General features: G+C 54.2%; 1 protein-coding gene across 2 annotated transcripts in view; it reads right to left on the bottom strand.

Annotated features, from left to right (window-relative positions):
- Positions 1-7,200: 7,200 nt before the first annotated feature.
- Positions 7,201-11,610, bottom strand: part of SLC39A11 (solute carrier family 39 member 11) — a 98,604-nt gene continuing 94,194 nt past the window's right edge. For both annotated transcript variants that reach the window (XM_052807957.1, XM_052807955.1), the window contains exons 8-10: positions 10,448-10,546; positions 9,140-9,298; positions 7,201-8,967 (exon numbers count right to left, since the gene is read on the bottom strand). In XM_052807957.1, the coding sequence (XP_052663917.1) occupies positions 8,889-8,967; positions 9,140-9,298; positions 10,448-10,546 (337 nt within the window). In that variant the 3' untranslated portion in view covers positions 7,201-8,888. The remainder of the gene's footprint in view (positions 8,968-9,139; positions 9,299-10,447; positions 10,547-11,610) is intronic.

Below are 11,610 nucleotides of genomic sequence, written 5' to 3'. Positions count from 1 at the left end.
GCTGTGCCAGAGCCCCTGGGGACAACCCAGACCTGCAGATCGCTGTCCCCAGAGCCCCAAAAAAATCCCCCGTACGAACCCTTCCAGCTCTCCTCCCAGGAGCCTCTTGCTGGGGCAGCATCTCCCATCCCGGAGATGCCCATTTCCCACGAGCAGGGGTCACAGGTGGGAAGCCGATATTCCTACCCCTGGCCCTACCTGTAGGCACCCTCCGACAGAGCCGTCGGAGGCTGATCTGCTGCGGAGAGCCCCTGCAAATGGGATTAGGGAAAGGGATCAGCCCCTGCAGCCGCTCCTGCCAAGCCCGTTTTGGGCAAAGCTGGGCTGGCCCTGCTCCGCAGCCCCTGCGCCCCAAAACAAGGGCAGCGTGAGCAGTGACTCTGAGGCACCTACGATGCACCAGGTATTATGGGCTCTCTCGAAGGCTGGGATCTGCTGGCAGCTGCCTGTGAAAGGGAAGGGCGAAGCCGGGACGGCGGCTCTCTCCCCATCCAGTTCAGCTGGTGCTCCAGTGAAACAGGTACCTTATGATTAGGTTTTTTGTGAAATGTTAAACATCTGGAGCTCAGCGGTACAAGGCAGCCTTTGTGCAGCTGGTAAATTATCTGCAATAAAACAGCACTTGTTTCGGAGAGCTTCAAGAAGAGGGGGAGGAAAAAAAAAAAAAAAAAAAGATGAGAGAGAAGCCACCCCCACCGGAGGAGGAACCTCAGACCTCTGCTTGGGGCTCACCAGTGTTTTCCACACTGGGTGGGGTAAGTGGGCAGCTGGCCACGTTAACAGCAGCCCGAGACCCTGCAGAGACCTCTCTGTGTTGACTGCACCTAAAACCTTTGCAAATGGGGTCTCTCAGCCCAGCCATGCCCGAGCCGAGGTACGTGGTGCTAAGCAGCCCCGTGGAGCTGGTCCTGGCCATATTAAATAGTTGTGATTAAATACTCAGCATTTGGCTCCAGAAGGGACATCGTCCCCTCCCGGCTCACAGCTTTGCAGCAGAAGGTAGTGCTTCCCACTCGTATTTTCAGATTTCTTGATTTGAGAAGTGCTGATCAAATCATAATTAAAAGGGACCTGAAAGGTTGATGTCCTTAAGAAACGAATGCCCAGCCCACGCTACACGGCCAGCGCCGAGCCCGTGGGGCTTGGGGAAGCTGGAGCTGGGGGTCCCGAGGTCCGGCGGAGGCTCCCGCTCCCTCCCGCATCTCCCGAGCCACAGCATCCCGCTCCGGCTCACCAAGGGAGATTGCAATGCTCCACCTCATCAGCTTGTCATCTTGTCTGAGCACAGCGTGTGTCTAACCCTGGAAATGAAGAGGCAGCTGAGTTCAGGAATTTTGCATCCTTCCTTGGCTGAAAGGAAAGGCAAGGCAGCACCTCCTCTATTTCCTTCTGGAGCTATGAGAGGTTTAGATACACCACGTATTTTGGCGTGGAGGGGGACTCTTCTCGCCTTTGCACAAAGCAGAAGGGAAAAACATTTGCACAAGGAGAAAAAAACAAAAAATCCCTTTTGCTCACCCACCTCTTCTGAGCCTGGGGAAGCAGCAAGAGCAAGGACCGGTCTCAGAGGCAACCAAACACCTCGGGGGATTCGGAGCCAAGGTCCATTTAAAGAAATGAAGCACGCTTGGGAGGGCTGGCGAGTTCTCCCTCCACCCCACCCCAGGGGAAAGGGACAGGGACAGGGACAGGAGGGCACCTCGCTGGACCAGAGCATCACTTCAGGCTCCCAGTACCAGCGTGGCCAAGTCCCCGAGCACCCCATGAAGCCAAACGGGGCTGGAGCTGCTGCCGGCTGCACCCAGGGGGAACGGGGCAGGAGGAAAAATCCCCCAAAATCTCTTTGTCTCCTTTCCACCCACCAGTGCTGCCTTTACACAGCAATTACTGAGGCCTCGGGGGCTTTCACACCCAGTCACCTGGGCCTCCTTGTTCTAAACAACTTAATTTGTTTAATGACTTGGGAGGCCCCGGGGCCCCTTTGTTGTCTGGATTTGTTTCCCTGGTCTCCAAAAGGTTTTTCTCCATGGTGCAGGCAGCCACCACCCAGAACTGGAGGGCACTGGAGGTGGAACCTGCACCAAGACAAGTTTTAAGACATCACCCCCCCAATTCCCGGGGCTCTCTGACCTCCAGGGACACGCCAGCAACTCCAGATTCAGGGGAAAAGACCCACAAACCCCTCCGGAGGGTTTGTCCATCCACCGGCAGAGCCAAGCCGCTCGGTAGGGCTGGAGGCAGATCAGCTCCGGGACAAATTATGGTCTGGAAAGGAAAGGCGAAAACAAAGCGCGTTGGGAGATGCTGCTTTGTGCTCTAAGCGCAACCTCACGCCTGCCGCTGCTGCCAGCCCAGGTTGGGAGAAACTGGGATGCTCCAGCCTTTGCTGTCGTTTTAACCTTGGGAAAGAAAGGGAAATAAAAAGGGGGGGGAGTGCTGACGCCTGTCCTGTGTGGAGCTGGGGGAGAGCTGGGGCTTGGGGCTGCGGAGGTGGGGGTCCCGGCAGAGGTGGGGGTCCCTGGGGGAAGCCCAGGGCGGTGGGGAGTCCCGCACCCCAGCCGTTACCAGCACCTCCCTCCATTGTTTCCCAACCAGCGTTTTTCCCTATGACCTAATCTTCCCTTGGCTCTTGCTGGTAATTTTATGGCAGGGAAATTATTTTGCAGTAAAAGGAAAGCAGATCCAGGCCATTCTCTTCCCTCCTGTTTTCATATGGGTTTTGGAGCGACGGTTTTGTTTTCTGCTTCAGGCACAGCAGAAGGATTGTACGAGACGAGATGGGGAGCGAGCGTGTGTCGGGTCTGTAATGCTTTTGTTGGTCCTGTAAGAACACAGGAAGGCAACAGCGAGAGAGAGATTTAAACAATTCCCCGTGCAAACCAGCTCTGGACACAAAAGCTTTTTAGTTATCATCAGCATTTTGTAAGATTATATTAAAATAAACCTTCAGGCTCGGTTTCCTGCTCTCAAGAACCCCCTCGTAGGATTATAAGGCACAGAAACATACCCCAGAGATCTCAACCAAGGACATACTAAGAATATTTTCTCCCTGTTCTTGTACTAACAACTGCCCTCCCCACTGTAAAAGCCTTAAAACAAGACAAGAGGCACTAAGATCAGAGCTGTGCTATGTGCAGATCCCACAGTGTGTAATTTTCCCCCTTTTCCCGTGAGGAACAACCCTCCAGATCAAAGAATTTGGAGCGGAGCCATTCCTGGACCGATGGCATTTCACCCTCGTGTCGACCTTTCCCACCTCACACAACTCGTAAGAAACCGCGTGGAGAATGTCCCTCCGAGACAGCAGAGAGGAACCTTTCTACAGCCACCACCCTTTTATCGGTCAGCTGAAATGAAGTTTATTTAAGTAAAGCAACCAGGAGAAAGGCAACCAGCAGATCATCCATGAGCTACACTCCCACCAACCCAGCACGGACACAAGCACATAGCTTTTTGAGGGCTGGCTGGCCATGCAAGACTCAATACATGTACTTAGAGCGTGCCAATATATACCTAAAAAGAGAGACTGGCACTAAATCCCCCCTAGCAACTCAACGACCCTGTCATATCTGCCCTAGGAAAGGGTGCCCTGAGCCATAATTTCTCTTCTTCCCTCCAGTCCCGCAGAACCAGGCTTGTTCCTAAGGTTGGGGGATCCACCTTGGGGATGAAGCAAGGCAATGTGGCACGGCCGGGGCCAGCGCGATGGGCTTGGGGCACCCGAGCAAGCTCCGAGCAGGAAGAGGAGCCATACGTTTGTTCTCGAGCTCGGAGCCTGCGTGCGTGCGCACGAGAGCGAGCGTCTCAATTTTAATTGCAGCCTCGTTGCCAAGTACAACAAAGTCCGCGTACAAAGAATAGAAGTCATTTTGTCTTCGGGTTTGAATTGTTTCTTTCCTAAGGGGAGGGGAGGGAGGTGAAAGCCGTTCCTTTATAAGCAATGACTCAGGTGCTACGATCTACCCTGGGCGCGCATCTTGCAAGCCCGAGTAATGTTTTGTGCCGTGTTTTGTTTGACGGCGTGGGCCCTAATAATGGGATTATTGTTCGGTTGCGTGCAAAGCCCTCGCTTGGGGTTTTTCTGTCCCCGCCCAGCCCTGCAAACCGCAGCCGCCTTCGCCTTCCCCGGCATCCCGGCGCGGGCCGGCGAACGCCCGGCACCCGCGCGGGGCCCACGCACCCATTCCTGCTCCCTGACTCACGGCACCGTGCACGGGGCGACGTGAGCCGTGTCACGCCGGCACGGGGAAACGTGTGCTTTCCCTGCCCCGGTTGCACAACGGTAACCACGGCCCTTCGCCGCGCTCTCCCCGGCCGGCAGCGAACCGAGAGCTGGGCAGGCAGAAGGAGCTGCCGGCGAGGGAAAAGCGGCAGCCGAGCAGGCGTCGTGCCGCGGTGCCAACTTCCATGCCTGCCACGTGCCGCCCGGTGCCCACCGGGAGCTGCCTGGCGTTGCACGGAGGCAGGGAGCGTGGTGGGATTTGCCCAGAGCAAAGGGGACGGTGCTTTCTCCTTGCCCCGCAGCTCCGGGCGGAATGGATCAGCCGCGTCCCTGAAGGGAGAAACCCGACGCGTTGCATTACGCACTCATAGCCCCAAATAATCCCCTCTTCAAAGCTCTAATCCCCCGGCAAACACGCGTACAGTGTCATGCACCCGAGCTATCAGCAGCCTCTCCATCCACCGCTTAGTCGTAAGCACAACCCGACGCTCGTCCCGGGCAGCAATCCTGTCTGCGGAGAAGTTTCCCCGTGGACTCCTCCATCATCTTCTTGCCAGCCATTAACTGCCCAACTGGGTACCGTGCCCACGGCCATCCCGCAGGACAGCGTCTCGGTGGTTCAGCCTCTGAAAGAAAAAAAAAACACAAGAAAAGCAGCAAAATACACCCGGCGCTGCATTGCCGGGCTTTTTTTGCGGCAACTTTGCTTGGCAAAGCTCTTCAAGCACCAGCTTCGCACCCGGGGCACGCGTGCTTGCACACGCAGCGCCGATCCACCGCCAAGCTTCGCCCGCTGCCAAATGCAGCCACCTCCGGGGCTGTGAAGAATTGGGGGATTTTCCCAGTCTCAGCTAAACGCTCGGGTCGCCCGCCTTCATTAGCAGGGCTTGCAAAACCCCAAAACATCCACAAAAGCATCATCAAGCAGGCCACAAACTTATACCGGGGTTGGGGTTATTTTTAAACCCCATCGCAAAAGCACATACGTGCACTGTTTAGGAAAAGATCTTTACCTTTGGGGTTTGAGGCTTTTGGATGGAGAGGAGTCACGGTTTAAGTTTTCCTCCAGCCAATGCAAAAAGTTATTACATTTTAAGAAAAAAACCAAGAATCTAAAGGTTTTGTATATGTGAGGCTTTACTGAAAAATTAGTAGGGGGAGAGAAATCACCAGCACTGATGCTACAATTTAATACTACACTTGTACAGGGCTCAAAGGATATTTCAAACCGGTCCAGGCACCGCTGTGCCCCTCCAAAGGCTGACCGTCACCCATCAAAAGGATGGAAAGACAGAACCCCCCCGCTCTGTGCTCACCATGGGCGTACAGCCCCCTGTGCTGCGGGCCAGGGGTTTCTCCCCATTTCGGAGCAGCAGAATCACAGGACCGCTTTTCCAAGGGGGCTCAGCGGCCGCTGCCTGTGATGGGGAGGGACCACAGCACTGCCAAAGCCCCCCCGCGCAGGAGGACAAAGCCCCGGCTGCATCCCAGCACGCACATCCAGGCAAGGATTTGGGGCCAAGCACACCCCAGTCTCCCAAAATCCAGTTCCAACCACGGGATAACCTTTCTCTCTTTTTCCTCCAGCTCAGTCTCTGCGTGAGAACCAGCTCCTCCCGGCCGACGAGCAGAGCCCGTCTCCATTTTGCGGGGCTTGGCTGTGTGTTTATGTTGCCTTTGCTCTGAACTCCACCTTTTCATTGACAGCTGTTGTTTCCACGGGTAATTTCAGGCCTGGCCCCCGGCCAGCTTTTCAATCATACCAAGGAATAGATATATAATTTCATTCACCTCCAGGGTACAAACAGAAAAGAAGGATTTTCGTATGTGCTTTCTGCATCACCCTTCCCACTCGCTTCCTACAGGTCCAATGTACATAATTATCTCAGCTGGCTACATCTAAGCGGGATTAAATGCTTTACGTGATATTAGCTCACAGCAATCTGATTACAAGACTGCCTTTAAATGTATAATGTGGGGTTTTTTTACCAACTTACACCACAGGCCAGAAATCAAATAAGAAAATATCACCAGCAGTCTGCGAGAAATCCCGACCTGTGGACACCCCTGAAGTTTTTAAATTTCACACAAAGGCTTTTGGCGGAAAACAGAGGGCTGAAAGTCTTTCGGCAGAAAACAGAGGGCTGACACTTCTAGTGCATCTAGAAACGAGGTGAAGAGTGGTGGGAGATTGCCCAGCCTTTCCACTGGTGGAACTGGGAAGGAGACACCGGCCACAGGGGCAAAGGGCTCTTGTTCCCAGCCGTGGGCTGCTCGCTTCCCTCTCCCTCCCCAGGGCAGGGACAGATCTCACCTGGTTTGAAAAAGACAGTCCTGACATCCCTTATTTTTCCCACTGAGAGTCATAACCCCAAATTTCCCCTGTGCCCGGAGAGACCCGGCTCATCTCCGCAGCCCCGCAGATCCCGGGGAAGGTCGTGTCCCCCTTCCCATCCCCGTACCCCGGGACTGCAGCCCTCCGGGCTGCCCCAGACGAGCATCACCCCTGCGGCTCGCCGCAGGGCTGCGGGATGCGGTCACAGCCTCCCGCGGGGCTGAGCCGAACCAGGGACGGTCCTTACACGTGTGTGCACGTGTGTACACCCCCGCGGTAGCTGTACCCCCAGGTCGGTGCAGGCAGAGCTGCTTTTTTACCCCAGGGATTTCTTGCCGTTGTTTTTTTCCGAGTCATAAGGCATGAAACCAGTGTCAGGCGTTGGACCTGGGGGTGAGCTGGCCAGCTGCAGCAACCCAGTGAACACTAAAACACACTCACGGGTGCCTGGATGAGGCACTGCGAAGCTGCCTTTCTTCGGCTTTTTTTTTTCCCCTCTTTTTTCTTCCCCAAAGAAGCTGCCTTCCTGGTTGAGAGGCAGGACCTTTGACAAGCCAAGAACAATTAAGCTGGAGAAAAGAAACGTAGCAGAACAGAGGGAGGAGAAGCAAAGGTACGGTTTTAAGGGATGAAAATAGATCAGTGCAAACTCTGAACTTCCCATTTATTGAAACCAATCACAGTTAAAAGGTCAAATCCATTGGCGAACAGTAGTTTTGTATCATCTATAGTGACACACAAATGAAGTACAAATGAAATCCAACCCAAAAAAATAAAAATGAACCAAACAAAAATGCATGGCTCTAGCTTAGTTTATTCAAGCCTGTTCCCTTTGGCTGCCCTTCCTGCAGCTTCTCCGGCAGGACCGAACGGTGGTCCGGGACCCCCCCACACTCGCAGCCCCGCTCCCCCGAGAGCCCTGCGGCTGCAGAGGGACTGAGATGCAGGCAGCAGCCAGGCGATCCAGTTATTCCTGCGGAAAGGTCTAATCAATCTCTTTTTACTGAAGACAGAAGCATCCTTAGCGAAGAGGGAGGCATGGTTTACAGCATCCTTCCAGCTTCGGAGTTTTGCTCCTCGCTGGAGTGCGCACCAAGCAGAGGGAGGGATGGGCAGGGCTCGCTCCTCAGCCCGGAATGGACTAATCCTGCCTGCTCCGGAACGGCTCTTCAACAAGAGATGCTTGAAAAGCAGAGGGTGAAGAGGCAAGTATACATGGTGCATGTTTCTGGCTCTTCAGGTAGGATAATTAATTCACCCTGATGAATTATTTCATCCTGATGCTGCTCAGGAAGATGAGGGCTCCCGGCACGCTCAGGTCCTAACTCAGCTCCGAGGTCTTCTGAGGGATGAAGTGTGACTAGGGCCACCGCCGGGAAAAACCTGCCTTGGCTCTTCGGGGAGTTATGAACCACTGGAACCAGCAGCCGTAAACCAGCAATCGCTCGGGAAGGCCAGACACAGTCACGGGCCCACGTGGAAACGTATCCTGCTGTACTCCAGTCAGGCAGCACATCAACGACCACACGGACGACCACACCTTGCCTTTTCAAAGAGTATATGCTAGAAAACACAAAAATTCTTCTTTCCTGTTTTTTTTTTTTTTTCAGAGAAAACCTCGGGGTATTGGACACAGTGCGTTGGATCAATGCCCACTTAGCAGATAAATTTAGGAAAAAATGACATTTCCCTCTTACAGAGATCCCAAGAAAATTCATTTTTATTTGCCTGGACTATTTGCATCTATCAAAACAAATACCCTAGAACATTCCCAAGGACCCGCAGGTTACACGAGACCTGCAATCCCACAGAGTGCTGTACGTGTTATCTTAGCCCTATAAAGCCTTCCACCTGCCTTTCGAAAAAAGTGTGGAAATTCAGACTCTGTAAGGAGTTTACTCCATTCAAATGCCTTGGTACTTAACCACAGACCAGCTTAAACACGCGACAGTGAATTTCTAATCTTCTACAAAACAAAGATGATCAAAACCCAGAGCGACCTGACTCAGAAACCAGCCCAGCGCGGAAGGGAAAGGACAGGGTGACCTGCAGCCCAGCCGACGCGTCGTCCAACGACCCTCCCGAGAGGAAAAGAAAATCTGGTGGCGAAAGGAAACCAGGACCTGCGAGGAACCACCTGTATTTGTGCTTTGAAAACCATCGATATGACGTTGGAGGGGAGGAAGAGATATAAAATTATAGGAAATCAACACCAAACCAGATCCAAAAAAATATATATACAAAAAAAGTCTAGAGGATAACGTGTGTCCGGTTCCAAACGCCGCTGCACAAATGGCTCTGAAGTCTTCTCCTGGGGAGCGGCGCGTTGCCCTACCCGAGCCCAACGTCCAGGGACATCATCACCACAAATCCTAATATCGAGGTCCAGGAAGCCAGCTTCCCGTTGCCACTGCAGGGAGAAAAGGGGAGGGTGTGAGCTCCTGGGAGCCGGGACCGGCTTTTCGGATGAGGGAAGCGCTGCTTTATAGCTCATCCGGGCAAGGGAAAGGATTCTTCCAGAGTCCTCTGCGCTTCCCTCCGCGTCTATCTGCCTTTAGTGGCGGGCACCAACAGGGTCTCACCTGGTCTGTGCCTCGGGGATGATATCATCCATCACCACGTAGACCATCGCTCCGGCGGCAAAGCCCAAGGCGTAGGGGAGGAGAGGCTCTGCCACCACCATGGCGAAGGCACCGAAAACGCCGGCTAAGGGCTCCACCATGCCACTCAGCTGCCCGTACCTGCAAAAGATCGAGACTAAAAGCCACCAGGGACCCGGCGTGAGGGACGGCACAGCCCTCCCGCGGGGCTGCTGGGGCTCTGCAGCTCCCCATCCCGCCGTCTTCCCTAACATCACCGTGGCCGGGAGAAGGTCGGCCAGCCGGCCACGCCAAGCCAAGCCGCCTGGATCATTTTAAACGGGCAGCGAAGGTGATCTGACCTAACCTAGCTGATTTTTCCAGGAAAGGAATTAAGGCACGATCCGATTCCTTCCCCCAAGAGCTCTGCGGGATTTGGGGATCCAGCTCACAGGCAGGGATGGGTCAGAGGGGAAACATTTCCAACCAGCATCGCTCAATCTCAAAGAGGACATCTGGCCACAGCCTCAACCAAGATGAAATTGTGTTCTTCGCTCTCATTTTCTTTCCCTCTAGGACTGCTTTAACTCTCCGGACCATGGGAACTCCCTTCCCGGCAGCAGCAATCCCGGTGCAAGTCCCAGCACCGGCTGCGCTTACTGAATTGGAGGTGGGTGGGAGGAAAAGAAAACAAAGCTTTGGCGGGAGCCGTTTCCAAGCCGTCCCCCTGCCCTCCCATCCATCACCCGGCCGAGCACACGTGCACGGGCAGGAACGCAGCCCTGCGCTCGCAGGGTTCATGCCCTTGGCTTTTTCACCTCAGGGAAAAGAAAAAATAAAAGTGGGTTTGAAATCCAGCCCAGAGTGAAGTGAGAGAAAAAAATGAAACAAAATAAAAATTAAAAAAAAAACTTCTAAAAAAAAAACAAACCCAAAAAAAACATTTAGTGCAGGATCTGGGAGCTCACCACAGGCGCTCAGCAGGCAGCTGAAGCAGGATGGGGTGACCCACCGGGATCACCGATGGATCCCTTGGGAGCTGGGGGCTCGGAGCTGAGCTTGGGCACTGCGGAGGGAGCAGGGCAGCGCTCACCGCCCTTCCTCAAAGCTGGAAACCAGCAGCACTCCCAACAGCAGCTCTCCGTGAATGCCAGGAGGGGACCCGGCAGGTCTGGAGCAAGCCCATCCCAAGGGCAGCTCAATGACAGAGCAACGCAAACGGATACAGGGAAGAAATCTATAGGCACCCGCTCGTCAGGAGCTGCTGGCGGAGGGCTCTCGTTTCCACGAGCGAAGAGGAGCTCAGCTTACCAGAACGCTTTCCATGTTGAAAATCCAGCACCACGCAAAGGCAGGCTGACGGCCAGGCCCTCCGGGAAATTCTGAATCCCAATCCCGATTGCTAAGTTCCTATCCACACAAAAAAGCACAAATATATATATGTATTTTATATATTTATATATATATATATATTAGGTGGAAAGCACAGCCTGGAGCTGGCTGCTGCAAGCTGGGAAAAAAAAAAAAGACATTATTAAAGATATGCCTTTTGAATGGAAGCACAGCTAGCCCTGGGGCTAGTCATGCTAATATTTAACGTGAACACAGAAAACCTCATCTTCAAAGAGCTCTGCAGCATTTCATCAGCTTCAGCACCAGCCCTGGGAGCGACAGAGACCAGACGGAGGAGAAGAGGGAGGCCCCACGAGGCATTTCCAACCCGAGGCTTCTCGGGAGCCGCAGCATCCCTGGATCCTGGTGTTTGGGGTGGCCTCGGGCTCGCAGGTCCCCCAGAGGGTCGGGGTTCCTCCATCCCAGGGGGGCTTTGCCAGAGGGGCCCCAACGCAGCCCCCGGGGCGGCCAGACCCTCTCCCATAACCTGCTCCAGCTCTCACCGGCACCATCCTTAACCATAACCACCCCTGCGTGAGCCTTACAGCCGTGGGGCTTGTCAGAGGAGAAGTATATTTTAGCCACAGGATTTCGCTTGCTTTCTCTCTTTTTTCCCCCTCTTGCATCCTATGGAAAGGCGGCACGTGGACTCCCAGAGCTGGTCTGTCCATCGGTAAAGCAGTACAGGAGGAGGCAGGCTGCTCTGAGGACCGCTCCTCCAGGCACAAGAGATAAAAAGCCTGATAAAGGGCGTTAGGCAGGCAGACACGGTGAACTTGAACTGCTCCAAGTAAAGCCCCATGTCCCCAGTGGCAGAAAACACAGCTCTTAAGAGTTGACAACTGAAGGGTGGACAGGAGAGGTCTGAAGGGATGCTCAAGGGCAGAGAATTAGGTGAGGTTTCTCCTCGCTTGCCCTCTCCCCTTCGATACTTAGACCCAATACCTATTTCAGCATCCACCTCCAGAGCACCCAGCGCCTGCCGCCGCGCTCCCTGAGCCGGGAGCTTCTCTCTCCCCTGCAGTGACCCCATGGTGGGACCACCACATCATCCGGAGCTTATCCAAAATGGCAATAGCTCT

The sequence above is a fragment of the Harpia harpyja genome, chromosome 14, assembly GCF_026419915.1.
Source record: "Harpia harpyja isolate bHarHar1 chromosome 14, bHarHar1 primary haplotype, whole genome shotgun sequence".
NCBI classification, from domain to species: Eukaryota; Metazoa; Chordata; class Aves; order Accipitriformes; family Accipitridae; genus Harpia; species Harpia harpyja.
The sequence above is the reverse complement of the archived record's forward strand: the minus strand, read 5'-3'. Positions and strand labels throughout refer to the sequence as shown.